Genomic DNA, 22,739 nt, shown 5'->3' on the forward strand with positions numbered 1-22,739 from the left:
TAATAAGGAAAAGTGAATTTCTTACTTGGTTATTAACCCTCTACACTCGAGAGGTGAGGCACCATTTCATAAAATTTGGAAGATCGATATTAACGCTTTGCAATCGAGAGATGAGCTTCAGACGCCATTTTGATAAAATTTCGAAGCTAGATATTCATAAACATGTCAAATTCCAGATAATGTAACGGTGTGCGAGGTATCGAAATGAAATACGTGTTAATTATTATACGATTTCTAATTCCTGCTTAGAAAAATGTCCTCAGCTTTGCAACAGGAAATCTTTGAACTCCTATCCTTCTTTGGCGAAAAAATCGTCGAGTGCAAAAGGTTAATATATCAAATTTAAGTAATTTAACACTGTGCCAGAACGGTCCAGTGTTTCTGTGAAAATTGCCTGACCACGTGTACACCACGTCGTTAGCGATTCTACGACAAAAGCTCGCCGACGTGCGTGGCACGTCTTTCCAACGCAAGTGGTAATGTAATGTAACAGTGTGCGAGGTATCGAAGTCAAATAATTCTGCAATTCTTTATTTGCTGCTCAAAAAAGTATCGTCAGTTTTTTAGTAGAGAATCTTTGATTTTCCGCTCTTCTCTAGCCAAAAAATCGTCGAGTGCAAAGGGTGGCAACCTAACCCTTTGCCACGCTGAAATCACACGTTTCTACCTTTTGTATACGTATATCTACCTTTTTCGCGTGGCAATCGGTGGTGGAAACTTAAATCATTGGAATAAGTTCAATAACGACGCACGGTTAGTTGATAATGAATAATAATGAAACACGAAAATGAAGGAACGCGATGCAGTTCTTTACTCACAATGGATCATAAATCAGCGGACAGTTGGTCAGACTCGATTAGATCGTGAATCACGTTCCTCGTATATTGATAGAAACGTATCATTACATTTTGTAAAACGTTTACACAACTGTGACTCACGTTGAACGAATTTCGATCGTGATATCGATCTAATTACCCGTTGATTTCCATTCGAAGCTGAAAAAAGCCACGGTTCTGAGCGTTTCAGCAACGTTGGTGGCATTTCAGTGGAAAGAGAAATATTCGTTATTTCAAAACGTCCATTGCTCTTGATTTACAGGAAGGAATAAGAAGTATCGACACGTTTGCTAACTTCCAAGGATGTGGGAAATAATTATTTATCGATTAACCAGTCAGCTGAGCTCGACGACTATATCCGTCATGGAGAAATAGCAGAATTTTCTGTCACGACGACTATATCCGTCATGGAGAAATGGCAGAATTTTCTGTCACGACGAGTATATCCGTCATGGAGAAATGGCAGAATTTTCTGTCACGACGACTATATCCGTCATGGAGAAATGGCAGAATTTTCTGTCACGACGACTATATCCGTCATGGAGAAATGGTAGTATTTTTTAGTATTTTATTTAAAATTTAATTACCACTTGCTATTTAAATTGTAATTCCAACGAAAACTAAAATATATTCGTAAATTTCAATCTTCTCAGAATCTTTGGACCACAAGACGAAATGGAACAAACGAATGAAAAGTATAAATAATTTGAGATGGATTTGTACATACCTGTATGCTGCTGGATGGAACTGCTTATCAGTTAGTATAACCAATTTATAATTATATAAACGATATAAACGATAATGCTGTTATTAAATTATTTTTCTTCTACTGGATTTTAGATGGAACAAATTTTATCAATTTATATGGTAACGATACACGGAAAATTTGGTAATTCACGATTCCTATTGAAAGGAGGAAATGCGTTGATGAAGACATGAACGAGTGCAGGAAGAAATAAATAATACGAAGGATATCATTATAGATTAATTCGCTGTAAATTTATAACACTGCTTCCGTTTCGAATAATTAACGTCTCCACGTTCCACGGTATTTTTATTCGTCGAATATATTGTCGTGTTATTATTATAATCATATTATTATTATCATCGTATGTAATCGTATTATTATCGTCATCGTAATTATTATCGTATTTAATACTGAACCTACCAAGGCCTAAATTACCGTTTTCAATGTTATCATTTGAGCCACTCGTCGTGGCGATTTTGTTTTCTAATGTACGTATAATCATTTCTCCAATCTGTCCCGTTATTCTACATTTTTATAAATTCTAATTCTTTTTCATTCGCCGGTCATTTGACCGTGGTAGGTTCAGTGTTAACCATTCCTTCGTAATTTCAACGAGGAATCGTAATGGATAAATCATAACGCTCGTAGCGATATATCACGCAAAGGAACGTTCTAAAATACGATCTTACAGTCGACTCGATTTTCGTTCGTTCGCATAAGCGTTTGCTTTGCAAAGAAACTTTAGGAGAACGGTAACAATGTAATCCGAGGATCCAGGAAAAATGGAAATGAGTGTAATCGTGCGATAGCGAGATGTCACCAGACGATGTGTAGCGTACAAAGGTTCGTTGGGGAACGAATTCGCGTGACAGATGCGAACTCGCAGTCGTACAGCTGCATTAGTAACTGCTAATAGACCGTGAACCCGTGGCAGCTTTTATTGTACCGTAAATCAGCCGGCCGCGAATGCAGATATAATGTCTCTTTACGCAATACGATATCATATTTCATGTAATGGTACCTATCATGTACTATAATTGTAGGCTTATTTTACAGTCGACACACGCCACGAGAGATACGCTCGCAGTTGGCCTAACTCTCGAATAATTATTGCGGTCTAACTCCCGATAAAGAGATCACCGATACCTTATCCGGTGAGCTATCGGTACACACGCCAGTAAATAGTAATATAATTAACACGAGCTGCGCGATTGTGCGCGATCTACGATCGATCGAGATCACGGAAAGCGATCGCCAGGCGCCCAATGACGTTATTTCCACGAATTTCCCGGATAATACTTTTGCAGCCTCGCTGTAAAATTTTCGACCACTTGCGATTTTGTATTAGCATAAAATATAACACGAAAGGAAACCAAAGGCACCGTTGTCCCATAAAGTCGAAATGGGATTAAGCGTACCGTTGGTAAAAATTTATTTCCATCATATTTTGACTCTCTTCTATGATACTATTTCTGCCTTAACTTTGTGGAAAGGTTTGAGAATATTTTTTGAGGAGCGAGACATTTGTAATTGCTATTTTGCTTACCAAAAGAGATGGGCCAAAGGGAAATTACAGTGTCAAACGAATTTTAAGTTTAAATTTGTAATGTAATTATTGTAGAGCTTAGCTACCTAAATAAGAATCTGCGAGTTGAGCGAGAATATCTGGAGTTTATCGATGTTTATATTTATAACTGATCGCGCCTCTGAATAATTGTAATTAATCATCGAAATTTAAGAATAAGACTCCGAGTGTACTCTGTATGCGTATTCTTGCATTTTTGCAAAAAGTTCTTTGTCTGACGCGAATTTGCTATAGAATAGCGTATTCTGCAGGCTTCTCTGAAAAAGAAACCGTGTGGAAATAATATTAGGATGATCCTGGATGTTGAGAGGACGATAAAATACGGATTTTTGAAATTTTGTCTAGGGAATTCTTGGAAATGACGTCATTTTTTGGAAATCATTTGGCAGAAGATTTTATGCCAACGCTGGAAAATTTGTGGGCTTTATATTTTTGAAAACTGACGTCAATTTCTTGGAATTCTATAGGTGAAACTTTCAGCGGGTCTCCTCCTTTAACATAATCGAAAGTCATCGAAATTTCTATTATAAATTACATTTTCTATGTAAACCATAATGTAATGCCCTATTTGTATCGAAATTGTATGCTGTGTTGTCCAAAATGTTTGTATGCTGAATTCGAATGATTTCTCTGCAAAAAGAATAAATAAAAAATAGAAAAGGAATAATTTCTACTTTTTCTCATTCCACCCTTCAATATTTTTATGCTAAAATTATTTTTCGTCATGTTTGAGATGCTAATACTAAAGTGGGAAAAAAATTTTTAACAAAATTATTAGTAATTAATTAATTAGCGTAAAATTATTCACAAAAATTGTGTCAGAATATTGCCTACAATTCTATCATTGCGATGCAATTATAAAGGTTCATGAATTAATTACGAGAATTCAATAAATTATTAATTTCTCACTGGCGAATTTGTTTATTAGGAGATATAAGGACCATATAGAGGTAATCAGTTCAACTAAAGTTAATACAAATTTACGCGCCTTCGATCAGCGCCATCTATGATTTGGGCTCAAAAAGCAAGAAAGTGATAGGAATATAGAATAGGCAAGGAGGTCGTCGATGTGCTGGTCACGTGGTAGGTAAGGACAGGGAGGGGATAGAAAAGGATAGAATGGCCCCGGCAGTGAAAAATTATTAATTGCTCAATTTTAGTAAACAATTTGTGAACTTTTATAATTTCCTTGCAAAGCTGGAACTTCAGGCTACATTCTTATATAATTTTCGTAAAGAATTTAACTTTAAATTGTTAGTTATTAATTTTTGTTTTATGGCGTCTATGATTTCGTAACGGCAAACATCACGATCTTTCGTGAAAATATTTAATACTGAACGAAACTAGAATTAAAATGTGATCAAAAGATATATGAGAAGATTCGCAAAAACATTGTTTTTATAATGAGTGCATAAAGTTTCATAAATTAATTGCGTAAAGGATAGTAATTAATGAAAAACTAATGGCGTCTGCGACCAATCGACCAATAATTCAAATACTGCGTAGAATAATCATTAATAATTAATTAATTAGGAACAAATTTCTATCGAAAAATATATTGGAAAGTTCTTGAAGGATCTGCCTTTACGATGCAATTATAAAAGTTCATAAATTAATCACAGATATTGAGTAATTAGTGAATTTTCCACTGCCGATTCGATTTATTAAAATATATTCGGAGCACATAACCAGAGTTAGTAAACTGACATCAGAGCCATCTGTATTCTCGTTGCGGAACTCGAGCTTCGAGTCTAAAATCATAGATGGCGCTGATCGGAATCGACGAATCGAAAACTACGTGACGCGTCAGGCGGGAAAAACAAAACAATAAAACGACATAAATAAGTATAACACATTTTTCTCTCTTCTTTTTATTCTCTTAACACCTCCATAAATTTTTTTACATTCTTTAACAAATTTGAACCACTTAGTGGTTTAGTTTGGCAATCAGCATTCGTTTCTTTATCTGATACGTAACAAATTTGCTACATAAGAGCTTGGATTTAATATTCTATGTTTATCGCATACAATCTGTCGCACATTATAATATTTCTCACCTCCTTTTCCAGTCTGACTTCACATATTAGTCTATAAATCCGCACAACACATTTCATTCATTTCGCTTCCTTTTCCAAATTCAAGACAATATTGACCCTCAAATATCTTAATATCCCCTTCAATCCATTCATGTGCATCATGTTTGGATCATAATTAAACTATAACAAACATCCTACTGCAAATGAAACGTCTGACCAAACATAAGTATTCAAATACATGAGTTTCCCTAATAATTCTTGACATTGGTTTATCCTGGATTAAGTTATAGTGAATTTGTCCTTCCTCTCAGCAATTTCCATGCACTGCAGTATCTTGTCTGGAATCAAATCATGTTTTATTTTCTTTTGATTTAACTGAACGTGGAGGTCTCCTCCCACAAACTCACCTCCATTGCCTGAGCATATAAATACTTTAAGTAAACTTCTTGCAAATTATCAGTACATTTTAATTTGTTATTAATTTAAATAATAGCCAAGAATTTATTAATTTTTTTCACTTTTATTTGGTTATCTGTCTTATATGCAATGGCATTATCTGGTTCTTCCTTATCTTCAATTCTTGTCTCTTCAGCTATTATCTTTGCAGTCAAATTCTTCAAGGTCTTCTCCTCTTCGCTGATAGACTCCCATGCAGTCATGTGCAGTTTGCACTTTTGTGGTTAGGTACCTAAAATTTTAATCATTAATATATCGTCATCTATGGTAAGGTGTAGTACTTTTAGTTTAAAAACCTTAGGTTTTGCAATTTACTAACATGCGCCAAATATTAGTGTTCTCATCAAATGAACAGTTGTAAAATTCCTGTAGCAGGTTACATTTTTGCTGTTGGTTATTTCACTGGAAAACTAGGTTGAGCTTCTCCCACATTTCTTAAGCAGTCTCGCAAGTGATTATATGTATTAATAAATTAATAAATAATCTGTTCAATGGACATTATAATGAATTGTTTTACTTTAGCATCTTTTATTATCCACTGAACTTTATCATTTCCTTTATATACTACAGCTTCATCTTTCTGAAACTTAAAACATTAGTGCTGGTGATTAACTTTGACCACTGATATCAATATTTATTCAAAACAGGAACACAACATACCTTTCAATCTCACTATATTCTCTATACCTTGTTATTACAAGAGACATCACCTAAATTGATTTTATTCCCTTTTGTCTGCCTAAACCATTTTTGTTTCCTTTAAATTCCATTTTTCTTCCTTACTTGGTAATTTCTCTTACTGATAGTAAGTTTGCACTTACCTCTGGTACAAACATGACATTTCTAAGCTTGCATTCCTCAAATTCCAATTCTCCAATGCCTTCTGCTTTTATAACTTCATTTGCTTTTGCTACTTATACAGTCACATTACTTTTTCTCATCTTCAATAACTTCAAGCCATTGCGTGTTATATGTGCCATTGAGCCAGAGTCAACAATTCATGTTTCTGCTTCTATCTCGTCACATGCCCCTGTTCTTTCTTCATTTACTGTGAGAAAAACTGCACATACCTTGGTCTATTACATTTAATATACTTTACTATTAAGTTTTGCATTGCTTTATTCCTGCAATCCCTTGTTACGTGTTTTGTTCTATTACAATTTTTGGCTATCTGTCTTATATGCAATTGCATTATCTGGCTCTTTTGTGTCTTCAATTCTTGCCTTTCTAGCTATTAACTTTGCAGTCAAATTCTCCAAAGTCTTCTTCTCTTTGCTGATAAACTCCCATGCAGTCATGTGCAGTTTGTACTCTTGTGGTAATGTACCTAAAATTTTCATCATTAAAATATTGTCATCTGTGGTAATGTATAGTACTTTTAATTTAAATCTTAGTTTTCGCAATATGCTAACATGGGTCAAAATATCAGAGTTCTTACATTTCTGTTGTTGGTTATCTCATTAGAAAACTAAATTGAGCTTCTTCCATATTTCATAGGCAGTCTTGTAACTGATTATACGCAAATTATAATGAATTCCTTCAACTTGACACATTTTATTTTCCATTGAGACATTCCAACTGAAATTTCCACAGCTGAAAAAGCAAGATATATATAGATTATTGAAAATTTATAATAAAAGAAAATTCATGAGAATTCATAGCTAGTGCAATCTGCTAATGACATCATAAAACATGTTGAGCTTTCAGACCAAAAATTCGTTAAACTTAAAAATTAACATTTAAAAATAAATAAATAAATAGATGAAATAAATGATTAAAAATAATAAGTATATAATTAAACAAATGAATTATATTATTACAAATTAATGATAAATAAATAAATTAGTGAAATAAATTATTAAAGTGGCTATTTCAAAAATGAAATATCTTCTCGCGGCAAACATGCGTAGCCAACAACCGCAACCAACAAGTCAAACGTACCAGTAACGCATGGCTGAATATTTGCGCGCGTCAAAGAGAAACATTCAGTATTTCGTTCAAACGTATTAAGAAATAGTGATATCACTGATTCCCGTTCTTGTTGATACAATCGACGATATATATATTCAAGGACAATAACGTGTCGCATCGGGTATTACTTCGTAGAATTCAAATTGTAGGTTATTTTTGCAACGTGTCGAAATATTTATCAATACGCCACAAGGCAATTTTAAGAAATCGTGAAAAATTTATCAAGCTCCAGACATTTAAGTGTCAACATATGTTCAGTGGTAATATATCACATGCGAAACGAAGTGATGTTACATACTGGAAATCATATAACCATAAATGTGCAAATTGAAGTGGCTGAGTGAGAATTATATAATACAACAGTATAGACACCTATTGGCGGTTGCAAATTCGAGATTTCGATTGTACGTTGGAATATCTGGTGATCGTTAATCGAAATAGGCAGTTTTTAAACAGTTTTTTCAATTCTTCTTCGATTTCGACGGTGCGTGTACAAAATATAGTAGCAGAGGTATCAAAACGTCCCTCATAATAACATATTATCACTTCTGTATGCCAGACTTCCTCAGTAGATTAGAATATGTCGATTTACTTCGTTAGAATAAGCATTTCACTACTTAGATAGTTCTCTTTCGATATCGATTGCTCGGTTGTGACAAATAGTAACCGAAGTGGAACTGTCTACAAAAAACCTAGTATACTAGTCACCTGTTCTCCTTTATCTATTCGAAACAGAACATTCTGATAAAAATTCTTCCAATTACTTTGGAAGAATAGACACGTCTCTAATAAAATCAATAGCTTCTTTCCCATTGAACAGTTTGTTTTCGAAAAATAGTGCCGGAAGTGCGGGTGTGTGTGACAGACCACTACGTAGTTTCACGTCGGGGCATACTTCAGCGAAATAGGGCCCGGTGATAAGAAATTTTTGACCTAATTCGATAGCGTAGAATCTCTTCTATCTGAATCAATGGTTCTCTTCCGAATTTTCGAGCGCGTTTTCGTAAAATAGTACCGGAAGTGCGAGTGTGTGTGACAGGCCACTGCGTAGTTTCCCGTCCGGGCTTACTTTAGCGAAATAGGGACAGCCGATAAGAAGTTTTTGACCTAATTCGATAGCACAGAATTTGCTCTAATAGAATCACTTGTTTTTTTCCGAATTTTCGTACGCGTTTTCGTGAAATAGTGCCGGAAGTGCGGGTGTGTGTGACAGGCCACTGCCTAGTTTCCCGTCGGGGCCTACCTTAGCGAAATAGGGACAGCTGATAAGAAGTGTTTGACCTAGTTCGATAGCACAGGATTTGCCCTAATAGAATCAATGGTTTTTTTCCGAATTTTCCTACGCGTTTTCGTGAAATAGTGCCGGAAGTGCGAGTGTGTGTGACAGGCCACTGCGTAGTTTCCCGTCGGGGCTTACCTTAGCGAAATAGGGACAGCTGATAAGAAGTTTTTGACCTAATTCGATAGCACAGAATTTGCTCTAATAGAATCACTTCTTTTTTTCCGAATTTTCTTACGCGTTTTCGTGAAATAGTGCCGGAAGTGCGGGTGTGTGTGACAGGCCACTGGCTAGTTTCCCGTCGGGGCCTACCTTAGCGAAATAGGGACAGCTGATAAGAAGTGTTTGACCTAGTTCGATAGCACAGGATTTGCCCTAATAGAATCAATGGTTTTTTTCCGAATTTTCCTACGCGTTTTCGTGAAATAGTGCCGGAAGTGCGAGTGTGTGTGACAGGCCACTGCGTAGTTTCCCGTCGGGGCTTACCTTAGCGAAATAGGGACAGCTGATAAGAAGTTTTTGACCTAATTCGATAGCACAGAATTTGCTCTAATAGAATCACTTGTTTTTTTCCGAATTTTCTTACGCGTTTTCGTGAAATAGTGCCGGAAGTGCGGGTGTGTGTGACAGGCCACTGGCTAGTTTCCCGTCGGGGCCTACCTTAGCGAAATAGGGACAGCTGATAAGAAGTGTTTGACCTAGTTCGATAGCACAGGATTTGCCCTAATAGAATCAATGGTTTTTTTCCGAATTTTCCTACGCGTTTTCGTGAAATAGTGCCGGAAGTGCGAGTGTGTGTGACAGGCCACTGCGTAGTTTCCCGTCGGGGCTTACCTTAGCGAAATAGGGACAGCTGATAAGAAGTTTTTGACCTAATTCGATAGCACAGAATTTGCTCTAATAGAATCACTTCTTTTTTTCCGAATTTTCTTACGCGTTTTCGTGAAATAGTGCCGGAAGTGCGGGTGTGTGTGACAGGCCACTGGCTAGTTTCCCGTCGGGGCCTACCTTAGCGAAATAGGGACAGCTGATAAGAAGTGTTTGACCTAGTTCGATAGCACAGGATTTGCCCTAATAGAATCAATGGTTTTTTTCCGAATTTTCCTACGCGTTTTCGTGAAATAGTGCCGGAAGTGCGAGTGTGTGTGACAGGCCACTGCGTAGTTTCCCGTCGGGGCTTACCTTAGCGAAATAGGGACAGCTGATAAGAAGTTTTTGACCTAATTCGATAGCACAGAATTTGCTCTAATAGAATCACTTCTTTTTTTCCGAATTTTCTTACGCGTTTTCGTGAAATAGTGCCGGAAGTGCGGGTGTGTGTGACAGGCCACTGGCTAGTTTCCCGTCGGGGCCTACCTTAGCGAAATAGGGACAGCTGATAAGAAGTGTTTGACCTAGTTCGATAGCACAGGATTTGCCCTAATAGAATCAATGGTTTTTTTCCGAATTTTCCTACGCGTTTTCGTGAAATAGTGCCGGAAGTGCGAGTGTGTGTGACAGGCCACTGCGTAGTTTCCCGTCGGGGCTTACCTTAGCGAAATAGGGACAGCTGATAAGAAGTTTTTGACCTAATTCGATAGCACAGAATTTGCTCTAATAGAATCACTTGTTTTTTTCCGAATTTTCTTACGCGTTTTCGTGAAATAGTGCCGGAAGTGCGGGTGTGTGTGACAGGCCACTGGCTAGTTTCCCGTCGGGGCCTACCTTAGCGAAATAGGGACAGCTGATAAGAAGTGTTTGACCTAGTTCGATAGCACAGGATTTGCCCTAATAGAATCAATGGTTTTTTTCCGAATTTTCCTACGCGTTTTCGTGAAATAGTGCCGGAAGTGCGAGTGTGTGTGACAGGCCACTGCGTAGTTTCCCGTCGGGGCTTACCTTAGCGAAATAGGGACAGCTGATAAGAAGTTTTTGACCTAATTCGATAGCACAGAATTTGCTCTAATAGAATCACTTGTTTTTTTCCGAATTTTCTTACGCGTTTTCGTGAAATAGTGCCGGAAGTGCGGGTGTGTGTGACAGGCCACTGGCTAGTTTCCCGTCGGGGCCTACCTTAGCGAAATAGGGACAGCTGATAAGAAGTGTTTGACCTAGTTCGATAGCACAGGATTTGCCCTAATAGAATCAATGGTTTTTTTCCGAATTTTCCTACGCGTTTTCGTGAAATAGTGCCGGAAGTGCGGGTGTGTGTGACAGGCCACTGCCTAGTTTCCCGTCGGGGCTTACCTTAGCGAAATAGGGACAGCTGATAAGAAGTGTTTGACCTAGTTCGATAGCACAGGATTTGCCCTAATAGAATCAATGGTTTTTTTCCGAATTTTCCTACGCGTTTTCGTGAAATAGTGCCGGAAGTGCGAGTGTGTGTGACAGGCCACTGCGTAGTTTCCCGTCGGGGCCTACCTTAGCGAAATAGGGACAGCTGATAAGAAGTGTTTGACCTAGTTCGATAGCACAGGATTTGCCCTAATAGAATCAATGGTTTTTTTCCGAATTTTCCTACGCGTTTTCGTGAAATAGTGCCGGAAGTGCGGGTGTGTGTGACAGGCCACTGCGTAGTTTCCCGTCGGGGCCTACCTTAGCGAAATAGGGACAGCTGATAAGAAGTGTTTGACCTAGTTCGATAGCACAGGATTTGCCCTAATAGAATCAATGGTTTTTTTCCGAATTTTCCTACGCGTTTTCGTGAAATAGTGCCGGAAGTGCGAGTGTGTGTGACAGGCCACTGCGTAGTTTCCCGTCGGGGCTTACCTTAGCGAAATAGGGACAGCTGATAAGAAGTTTTTGACCTAATTCGATAGCACAGAATTTGCTCTAATAGAATCACTTGTTTTTTTCCGAATTTTCTTACGCGTTTTCGTGAAATAGTGCCGGAAGTGCGGGTGTGTGTGACAGGCCACTGGCTAGTTTCCCGTCGGGGCCTACCTTAGCGAAATAGGGACAGCTGATAAGAAGTGTTTGACCTAGTTCGATAGCACAGGATTTGCCCTAATAGAATCAATTGTTTTTTTCCGAATTTTCCTACGCGTTTTCGTGAAATAGTGCCGGAAGTGCGGGTGTGTGTGACAGGCCACTGCCTAGTTTCCCGTCGGGGCTTACCTTAGCGAAATAGGGACAGCTGATAAGAAGTGTTTGACCTAGTTCGATAGCACAGGATTTGCCCTAATAGAATCAATGGTTTTTTTCCGAATTTTCCTACGCGTTTTCGTGAAATAGTGCCGGAAGTGCGAGTGTGTGTGACAGGCCACTGCGTAGTTTCCCGTCGGGGCTTACCTTAGCGAAATAGGGACAGCTGATAAGAAGTTTTTGACCTAATTCGATAGCACAGAATTTGCTCTAATAGAATCACTTCTTTTTTTCCGAATTTTCTTACGCGTTTTCGTGAAATAGTGCCGGAAGTGCGGGTGTGTGTGACAGGCCACTGGCTAGTTTCCCGTCGGGGCCTACCTTAGCGAAATAGGGACAGCTGATAAGAAGTGTTTGACCTAGTTCGATAGCACAGGATTTGCCCTAATAGAATCAATGGTTTTTTTCCGAATTTTCCTACGCGTTTTCGTGAAATAGTGCCGGAAGTGCGGGTGTGTGTGACAGGCCACTGCGTAGTTCCCCGTCGGGGCTTACTTTAGCAAAATAGGGACAGCTGATAAGAAGTTTTTGACCTAATTCTATAGCACAGAATTTGCTCTAATAGAATCAATTGTTTTTTTTTTCGAAATGCAGTGCTCGTTTTGCAATAATAGTGACGGAAATGTGTATCGTCGGATCGTACTACATGTTTAATTATTCTGGTTTCGCTATCCTAGATTTCGAATGTATCTTATAAAATTTTTTTCTATTTCCTGGACAATAAAATGGCGGTTGTCTTAATTATGAGGTATTTATTAATCTACTATAATCATATTAATATCTGGTTCTTGTTCTGAGCTTTACTATATAATCGCGACATCTATAAAAGGGACGATAACGCACATTATGTTGTAGTCAGGGTAATTTATATTCTTGATTCAAATTATTATCAGTTATTATTATTTACGGCTCGCTACAAATTAATATTTTTAATAACAGTTTCTTCACAAGGTATGTTTTGTAATAAGAGAGAAAAATGTTAAATTGCTGGTTTTTGCTTGTACTTTTATGGTACGTGTGTAGTTAGTGAAAGTTAATAAATTATTAGCTACTCCTTAAAGATGCAACGTATTTGTATTGAAATGTATTCGTAACATACAAAAAGCTAATAAAGTAATAAATTTATTGTTAATAGCAAATTAAAATTGTTGATATCAAATAGTTTGTAACGTATATTAACGATAAAAGTCAAAAAAGTTAATAAATTATTAGCTACTACTTAAACAAACGACGTATTTTTGTTAGAATGTATTCGTAACTTACAAAAAGTTAATAAATTAATAAGTTTATTGTTAATAAAAAATTAAAATCAATGATGACAAATAATTTGCAAAGTATATTAACGATAAAAGTAGAAAAAAGTTAATAAATTATTAGTTATTACAGCGAAAAAGTAACTTTTAACGGAATCGGTAAAGCTCGGAAATTTTCGCCCACCTTCGGCCGGCCGCCGCTATATAAGGGGCCCGCGTGCAGGCTCGAGCCAGTTCTCGGTTTGACTTCGAAAGGTTCGCGTTAATATTCTTTCTGTTTGTTTCAGGTTTTAATTATCTTTCTTTTTTCAGATTTTATTTCTTTTATTCTAGATTTCATTGTTTGTGCATTCGAGTATTTTGTACAATATTCGAATGCTTCGTCGTTGGTTTATTTGTATATCATCGTTGGCTAGATCAATGGCTATTCAGTGGCCATTGTCCACTCTCTTAAATAATATAACAATAATTTCTTCTTTCAGGTACTAATTATTTGTTGTTTCAGGTTTTAATTATCTTTGTTCTTTCAGATTCTATTTCTTTTATTCTAATTATCATTGTTTGTGCATTCGACTATTTTGTACAATATTCGAATGCTTCGTCGTTGGTTTATTTGTGTTTCATCGTTGGCTAGATCAATGGCTATTCAGTGGCCATTGTCCACTCTCTTAAATAATTTAGCAATAATTTCTTCTTTCAGGTTCTAATTATTTTTCTTCTTCCAGATTTTATTTCTTTCGTTCTTTTTGTCTTTGTTTCAGCATTCGAGTATTTCGTACAATATTCGAATGCTTCGTCGTTGGTTTACTTATGTCTCATCGTTGGCTAAATCTTTCCTTTCACAAATTTTACGACTTCCGTTCGATTTGTTTTCGTTAGAGCGTTCGAGTATTTCGTATAATACTCGAGCGCTTCCTCGTTGGTATGTTTATATCTCACCGTTGGACTGTTCTGTCTCGTAGTTATGTTCCTCAGGTCTCGTCGTTGGCTTGGTCGTTCCATTTGGTTACTAACCTTGATGGTTTCCTCGTACTAATCCCTTTCCTTTCAGCTACATATTAACAATAATATATTCTGTTTTAGCTTTTAGGATTCTGAAGACTTCATTTGCGAGACATCAATGGACGATGCGTGCGTTTACTTTTAAGTAATTGTAAGATAGATCCATAGACTAAGTATCATGTGCGCGCTATCTGCACAAAGGTAAGCTACCTAACTTGCAGCGAAATTTATAAATTCTCTATCATTTTCTTATCCCCCTCGTTTAGCAAATAGAACATAATTGTTCTCGCGATAATCGCGATCGTTCGTAAGTACCGACTAGCCTACGCGACGTGCTCTCGTGTACTCGATAAGTACATGCTTCGTAAGTCATCCTCACGACTCGTCTCCGACACTCATTTCCAGTCACTGTCAATCTCGTCATGCATCGGGTTCCAGGGTGACCCCCTCGGATCAGTGCGTCTTCTGACCTCGACTGGGCGGTCCGCTGCCTAAGTCGTACGCGACTTGGGCTCGGGCACATGCTGGCTGACGGACTAGTACCATCTACGGTTAGACCACAGGGATGATTAAGTTCTACCCCGTGTGGCTGGGATGCGAAGTGTCTGTCTTGGCCGGCAACCGCCCAGCAGGGCCCTCGCGTTGACACTAGAAGTTTCATTGGTTCAGGGACTATCCTTGGTCCACGTGTAAGTCTTGGCGAGTGCGACAGTGACTGGAATTGAGCTAGGCCCGATCGGGAGGGTGCCGAGGTATGAAGTTATCTCTGTACACGGGAGTACATCGCCTAGGCTAGTCGGTCTTCCGAATAATCGCGAACTCGTTCGGGCGTGACGCGATTTTCTATTAGCTCGCGTGTTTGATATTTCATTCCCTATTTTTATGGGAACTTGAAAATATCTTAGCGTTGCGACAGTAGAATTTCAATTTACCGAACCGAAACCCCTTTTGTAAGACACGAAATATAATAAAGTGTCAGTAGAGTCATTTTAACTTAATTCGCTCCAAGTTAGATTAGGGTACCTTTGATACAGGTAGCACCAGCAGGCTGCGCCACTAGGGCGCATGTCGGGTCTCGATGCGTAGCCACCTCCACGTGGTGAGACCTGGTAATTGGTATCGTTTTCCAAAGAATAATTTTTGGAAAACGATACCAAGCTAAGAGCTACGCACAAAGTTTATGATATTTCCTATCTCTTGAAAATTTTCCATGTTCCCTTTGAACTCTGAAAATAAAGAGTGGGCAATATCTGTTTATTAGCGTTATTAGCATAAGTAATAACTTATAAACCGTTTGCAAATTATATGTACATTTAGTAGAGACATGTTAAAATTTAATGGCGGTACAAAAGTTCTTAACCTACCTATACCATCCACTAAGGCTCATCCAAAATCTTTGCAACACAAGTGTTAGTAGAAGGAATCAAGAATTATGGAGCTTTGTTGTGATGTGTGACCGATATGCTGGTGTGAATCAGGACTGTCTTTGATCTGAGGATGTATAAAGGTGGGTGTCTTATGTACTGGTTTATAAAGCATCATTAAGTAAAATAGATTCAAATAAATGTATTACCATAAACTCATTGATACAGTGGTTGCTTTTAAATTAGGATACTCTGTCTACCGAGTCTACCAAGAGCACAATTAATCCTGGTATCTATCATGTTACAAGAGTGTTAAATTTTTAAATAAAAAAATATAAAAGATGTACAATGTGCCAAATTCGTAAGCAATACAAGGTCAGCTCATACTTGAAAATGCCAAAATCGACGTTTACTCTCTATCATCATCTTCCTCTTTGTGAACAGATTAATTTTGACCCTGTGATCAAACGAAAAGCTTCCAAAGAAAGTTCCATTTAAAGAAAAACCTTCGTCAAACAAGGCTATTTTCGTTCACGCGGCAAGGGCACGATTCCAATCTTCTTTCCTTGCTCGTCCTCGTGCAGACTGATACCCATTTCCTGCAGCACGCTGCTCTCCACGACACCGACTCTGCTGCAATTCCGAATGATCTCTTGATTCGCCGGATTATCCTCGCATAAATTCCGCAGCGCGAGGATCGTCCATTGCATTATAACTGCGGGTGTAAAATTTAACACGCGCATTAATTAGTGTGCCAGAATATCATCGAGGGTTCGTGCGAATCACAATAAACGAACGGTCAGGTTAAAAGAGACCGAGTTCGGATTACTTACGCAGATTCCTCGCGTCTATATTGCAGCAGTCCAGAAGCAGAGGTATGACGTCCAATTCACGAAGCTGAAAACGTTCAAAGTCATTGAGAACACGAAGGTACATCTTATGTGCGTGGATCTTTGCTTATGACATCCTGCATAAAACTGTAAGACGCCGCGTGAAGTTGTGAATCGTCGCGAAGGATAAAGTATATGTATGTATATATATATGTATGCATGGCGGACGTCACTTCTTTCTATAAAAAGGACAACTTATTGGGGATAAGCGAGGTTAAATTGTTGAGAGAAGTGGTATTATATCTAAAGATAAGTACTAGGTAAGATGGTAGGCCAGAAGATTATCCGACTTGGTTGTCTTTATTAGTTTCACCTTTTAAACGGAACGTAACGATAATCGAAGTTTTCTTCGTATTTTGTCCGTCAGACAACAAAGACTGGATCACGTCTGACCTACACGCACTCTGGATTTTGCCTGTGGTACTGTTTTATTGCTTTATACAGGGTGTCTCATACGTCTGGAACAAATCATGTCGTTTTTTTTTATTCCAATCAAAAGTAGTTTCAATCATTAACTTTTTTCTGTTAGTAATTGTTTCGAAGTGCAATCAGAAAAGAAACATGATTTGTTCCAGATATGCAAATCACCCTCTCTAAAACTTTATTTTTTCTAAATAATTATACTGTTATGTAAGTAAAGAAAAATACGAATCGCGAAATGATAGAAAGTACTACTTTAATCATAATCTGTTTAAGTTTAATTTTTATTTCTATTTGGATTTGAAATTAAAAAATTGAAAATCTTTTAATATGAACAAAAAAATTGAAATTTTATTTAAAATCGAATATAACGAAGCCTCTGTAACCGCTTTAAAAGGATCAGTGAAGCTACCCAAAAGGTATTACATCGTCGCAGCATCACGGACGTTAATTTATTTTTATAGCAACGGCGTGGACTCTGATTTATCGCATTCGCCATTCGTGCAGCCATAAAAATATTATTTTTGCACGGCTCGATACATTACAGGCCACAGCCAGCGTTCATGGACTCTCGGTCGTGAAAAATGAACTGCCATTGAAAATCGAATGGAACGTAATTGAATCGCATGTCGAAATGACGATACATTTTATCGACGAGTACCTAAGTCCATACACCACACCATCATACGAATCATCGCGCGATGGAAATTGAACCTGACAGAAGGTCTTCGTGAGAAATTTTTTAAATGCGATATCCACTACTCAAGAAGCTCTCGTGATGGCTATCGTAAACAGGCTCGAAACACACACAAACTTTTCATTACGAACCACACGTTTCAGCAAAACGGTCACCACCGGATTGTATATCAACAACATAACGCGAGAGTGCGTCGCATAATTTTACGAGCAATCGCAACGAGGATATACACATTTTACAATTGCTCAAGAAGGATCGAAGTACCGAAGTACGCATGTTTATAGAACGAAATTTAAGAACACGATCGCCTTCGACACCTTCCACTACTCAACCGATGAAACAGATAGAGAAAGGGTAAGGATAAAGAAGAAACGTATAATAAAAGAGGAGGAAAAAGAAAGGAAACGAGACCTTGCGTATTCACGCTCCTGTATCAAGCGCATGCGCACCGATAAAATAATTTGAACGTAGCAGAAGAGCGGCCATGGCTTCGATCTTGCTAATATATTAACGCGGTATCCGATGCTGGCTAAATTGCTGCGTCTTCGACTCGGACAGGATACTTAATTTTCCTTTGTTCGGTGAACAGTGCGCGCCACGCAGGATCCGTTCTCGTTTCTTTTGTGCATCATCTCTCGCACGCCAGAGATGAAATCAATAAGAAGCAATAATGATCACTCGAAAGCTTGTGTACGTATAAAGGAGATAAATAAAAACCGAGCAACCGGAGAGATGTTTCGGACTTAAGGTTTGTAATATTCACCTACACTCTACCTTGCCCTTCAATGCCTTTATTTTTCGTTTCGTGTGTCAGAGGATGATCTATAGCACAAAAAGTCTTAGTACGCGGGTGCACATGATAAATGAACGATCGCGGTTGGATCTTGAAACATAGTGGAGGAAAGGGACCGTTGTAAAAATTATTAGATCGATGACAAATTGAAAAGAATTCTGATGTTTTTTGTTTGATATTATATGGGGCTTTAGTGGTTTATTCGATATAGTATGTTATATAGTTGTAATTACTACCGTACGAGGTTTCCGAGCGCCACTTTCCAGAAACAGAATAAGATTCAACACTGTTCGCATTACCGACATAGGATAATTTAGGATACTGTTATTTAACATTGTTAATAACAATTCAAATAATAGTTTTGTGCAGAATATGTGGAATTAATTCTAGTTTGAATGTATTCTTATACAAACTATACTTTACAAATAGAACAAAAAATTTATACTTACAAGATCTTGATATTCTTTATTTTTGTATGACATATTTCCAATAATTCTAATTAAACTAGCTTTAACACCAAATGCAGGATGACCTTGTATATCATCCATTGCTGAACTCAATTTCTGTTCAACTGTTTTAGTTTCACTATCATTTGAACGTGTTCCTGGTTCATTGTCTGTTATTCCTTGCATTGTTATAGCTATTTCACTCAATTTTTGTAATGGAGTAAAATAATTGTTCGATTGTTTTCCAATCATTTGAATAGATTTCAATAAATCTATGAAAAATGTATCATTAAACATGTTTGTTCTCTAAAGCAGATATATTACAGAAAAATGACTTACAAGTACAGTTAAGAAGTAGACTTTTATAATCCTTTAAGAAACTATACTCTTCACAAGATCTTGAAGTTAAAGTTCCAAGAATGTCAAGAAGTATAACAATTTCTGTAGGCTCTAATTTATCTAAGTATGTGTCCATTGTTTTTAAAATTAGATCACTTTTTCTACAAAATCTTTCAATTAAAAATTCAATTGCATCCTTTGTAAGCATATATTCCTCTTTAAACTTATATATTGGGTCTGAGAGTTCACTATAAATTATTTCTAAGAAACACAATTTATTTTCGGTAGTCATATCCTCATATATATTTTTTACTATATTTTTTTCAGACAATAAAAGCATCAGAGCTTCCTTTGCACTTTGAAAACCTTCTTTAATTGGTTTTAATAACTGTAAACATAGATATCTTTTCTCTTCTTCTAAAAAGGATTCTCCTTTAAATTCCTTTAAAGCATTGTGTATAAATGCACATGAGGCTCTAACAAGTGGAATATGTTCAGAATGCATAATACTTCTACAATGAAATAAAAATTTCATAATACACAAATCTTATATAATTCTATTAATATAATATATATAATACTTACATTATTGCATTTTTTAAATTAACATCATATAAATATGCTGGTGCAATACACTGATCTGGGAAATTGCTACTTCTATATGCAAATGTAAATAAGTTACATAAAAACTGAATACTTAATCTTAATATTTCTATATTTTCATCTTCTAATTGACTATCTAATTTACAGGATGTAATAAAATTTGTTGTCCATTCTATTACTCCCTCATAAGGAAAATGGGAATCAAATGGATAAGAACTATCCATTTCTTTTAAATTTTCATTATTTCCTAAAATAGAGTATAATTTGTAACTGTATTTTCCCTTCTCGATATTAATTGGATCATATTTTTTATGTAAATAACTGTTGAAACAAGAATTTCCTATACATTTTAAACAAGCGATTCTTATATTATTTGGAACAGAATCTTCTGTTGCAAGAATCTGTGCAACTTTTGCTAATACTGGAAATGCAATTAGTTTCCTGAAATATAAGGGCTTTCTATATTAACTATATAATATTAATTTATTTTATATCTTATTTTTGAAATCATACTCTGTTTCAAAATTTCTAAATATTTTTGGGTTAAGAAGATTTAATAATTCATTCCAATTTTCTTCAGTAAAAGCAGACTTCAGTTTTGATAATAAATTAATATCTATGGTATTCATTGCGTTGATATAATTTGTAACGTTATTTATTTTATCAGAAATAATTACACGTATTTTTTTCTTTTATATATACATATATTTTATACAATAACCTTAGTAAATATGTTAGTAGGAGCCATTTTTAAATAGGCAGCCAGTGGTAAATAAAAGTATAAATTAAAAATTGTATATGTACTATAATAAAATTAAATGCGTACAAAAATAATAGAGCATATTTTTAATGATCGATGATACACGTAATTCTGAAGAAAACTAATGCTGCTTGAAATATTTAAATATAAATTGACTAATATTGAAGAGCTCGTTGATTGGTTAACGTTATATCAAATCAAACATTATTAATGTTTTTAAAATCTAATATATTTTTAATATATTATTTCTTTCTCATCATGGATGCATAATTCAATAATAGACACTATCAATTTTGATCATTTCAATCATTTTTTATTTAGGTGGTTTTCAAAATATTTCTATACTCTGAAGTTAGTAATAAAGTCAGTTCTAACCTCAGGGCGCAGAAAATTAAAGGTACGTTTCTGTATTTATCCCCGCCATTAAATTCAAGTCTCTCCGTGACTAGCGTTTGTGATAGTCGGCTTAAATCTATTCTTAAATAATTTTTATTAAAGTAATACAATTATCTTGAAGGTAAATACTTTTAATTCTTATAAAATGATTAACTTTAAATGGAATTGAAATTTTCTATGTTTCTGTTACTGTATGATGATTTCATTGGTTTTGCCATGTCATTCCAAATTAACCTCATATTATTTTTACTTTTTCTAATTATAGATATTATTGTATCTATTAAGGAATAAAATTTGTAATTATATTTGAAACGTACTATTTGTGTATAGAATTATTAAAAGAGTACTAAATGTATTGATATTAAATATATGGAGTCATAACCTCAAAATTTTGACGCAAATAAAAGTATACTCGTTTTGAAATATTTTATTAAAATGTCAATTTTAATAACATACATATTTCTATTCCTAGATGTTTCTGACACGTTCTGAATACGATCATGGTGTTAATACCTTCTCTCCAGAAGGGAGGTTATTCCAAGTTGAATATGCTATAGAAGCTATAAAACTTGGTTCCACTGCCATTGGTATTGCAACATCTGAGGGTGTTGTATTAGTTGTGGAGAAACGTATTACTTCTGGTTTAATGGAACCCACAGCTGTAGAAAAAATTGTAGAAATTGATAAGCATATCGCATGCGCTGCATCAGGTTTAATAGCTGATTCTAGGACTATGATTGATCGTGCTAGAGTAGAATGTCAAAATCATTGGTTTATTTACAATGAAAAGATGTCTGTGGAGTCAACAGCACAGGCTGTAGCTAATTTAGCTATTAAATTTGGAGATAGTGACGATGATGATTGTGATATGTCAAGACCATTTGGTGTAGCAATGTTAATAGCTGGTATCGATGTAAAAGGACCTCAATTGTATCATATGGATCCTTCTGGAACTTGTGTACAATTTGATGCTAAGGCAATTGGATCTGGAAGCGAAGGTGCACAACAAAATCTCCAAGAAGTTTATCATAAGGTAAAATATTTGTTTCAAATAATATTTTTACATAAATTTTTTGATCTTATATGACTTACGCAATATTTTAATATTGTTTATAATATTCTTACAGTCTATGACATTGAAAGAAGCAATAAAAGCAGCTTTGGTTATACTGAAACAAGTTATGGAAGAAAAATTGAGTGATAATAATATAGAAGTAATGACAATGACACCTGAGAAAATGTTTCATATGTTTCCAAAAGCTGAATTACAGGAGGTGATTAAAGATATTGCTTAAAACCTAGAGCATTCAAAATATGTTCATTTTATTAACACGAATACATACATTTATGAACAGAAGTGCGAAATTTGTATATCTATAAATTACACGTACATTTTTCATTTCAAAAATATGAAATTTCTACACAATGAACGGTTTTGTATTTTTACTTTCTTTTTTAAATCAGATATAGGAATAGTAAATTGTATATTATATCTTCAGTGTTCTATCAAGCTATCCTTAATACTATTTCCTAATCATTTTTATGTTTATGTGGTTTAATTGTTTCAAATTATATATCTCCTTATTTTTATCTAACAAAATAATTTATACAAATTTCCTTTTTCATCTGTTACTATAGTTAATTGAGAATTTGGCATTGTCCAAAGAAGACTCATTAAGGTCCAGATCTAATATCTCTGGTTCACTTCCACCTCTCCCATCCATATCCATTGATGGATAAAA

General features: G+C 35.9%; 2 protein-coding genes across 3 annotated transcripts; one reads left to right on the forward strand and one right to left on the reverse strand.

The window, feature by feature from the left end:
- Nucleotides 1-16,174: 16,174 nt before the first annotated feature.
- On the reverse strand, nt 16,175-20,470 carry LOC108547593 (ataxin-10). The gene is made up of 7 exons (XM_017900174.1): nt 20,355-20,470; nt 19,824-20,282; nt 19,239-19,750; nt 19,066-19,171; nt 18,903-18,999; nt 16,487-16,550; nt 16,175-16,368 (listed from the first exon to the last, which is right to left on the reverse strand). Exons 1-7 carry the CDS (start codon nt 20,468-20,470, stop codon nt 16,175-16,177), a joined length of 1,548 nt encoding a protein of 515 aa, XP_017755663.1.
- Nucleotides 20,471-21,041: 571 nt separating this feature from the next.
- On the forward strand, nt 21,042-22,739 carry Prosalpha5 (proteasome alpha5 subunit). 2 transcript variants are annotated; one of them, XM_017900156.1, is made up of 4 exons: nt 21,042-21,118; nt 21,470-22,030; nt 22,125-22,271; nt 22,636-22,739. In XM_017900156.1, exons 2-4 carry the CDS (start codon nt 21,470-21,472, stop codon nt 22,735-22,737), a joined length of 810 nt encoding a protein of 269 aa, XP_017755645.1. In that variant the 5' UTR covers nt 21,042-21,118; the 3' UTR covers nt 22,738-22,739. The 2 variants fall into 2 exon arrangements, with proteins under 2 accessions (XP_017755645.1, XP_017755647.1); XM_017900158.1 differs by lacking the exon at nt 22,636-22,739 and having other exon boundaries at nt 22,125-22,401.

This window comes from Eufriesea mexicana, unplaced genomic scaffold, assembly GCF_001483705.2.
Source record: "Eufriesea mexicana isolate 0111107269 unplaced genomic scaffold, ASM148370v2 scaffold1121, whole genome shotgun sequence".
NCBI classification, from domain to species: Eukaryota; Metazoa; Arthropoda; class Insecta; order Hymenoptera; family Apidae; genus Eufriesea; species Eufriesea mexicana.

Coding starts and splice junctions, on each gene's coding strand:
- Prosalpha5 (XM_017900156.1), top strand. CDS start 21,470: ATGTTTCTGACACGTTCTGAATACGATCATGGTGTTAATACCTTCTCT. Junction 22,031..22,124: donor TCCAAGAAGTTTATCATAAG/GTAAAATATTTG, acceptor ATATTCTTACAG/TCTATGACATTGAAAGAAGC. Junction 22,272..22,635: donor CAAAAGCTGAATTACAGGAG/GTGATTAAAGAT, acceptor CTGTTACTATAG/TTAATTGAGAATTTGGCATT.
- LOC108547593 (XM_017900174.1), bottom strand. CDS start 20,470: ATGAATACCATAGATATTAATTTATTATCAAAACTGAAGTCTGCTTTT. Junction 19,751..19,823: donor AATTTAAAAAATGCAATAAT/GTAAGTATTATA, acceptor ATTTCATTGTAG/AAGTATTATGCATTCTGAAC. Junction 19,172..19,238: donor TCTACTTCTTAACTGTACTT/GTAAGTCATTTT, acceptor CATTTTTCATAG/ATTTATTGAAATCTATTCAA.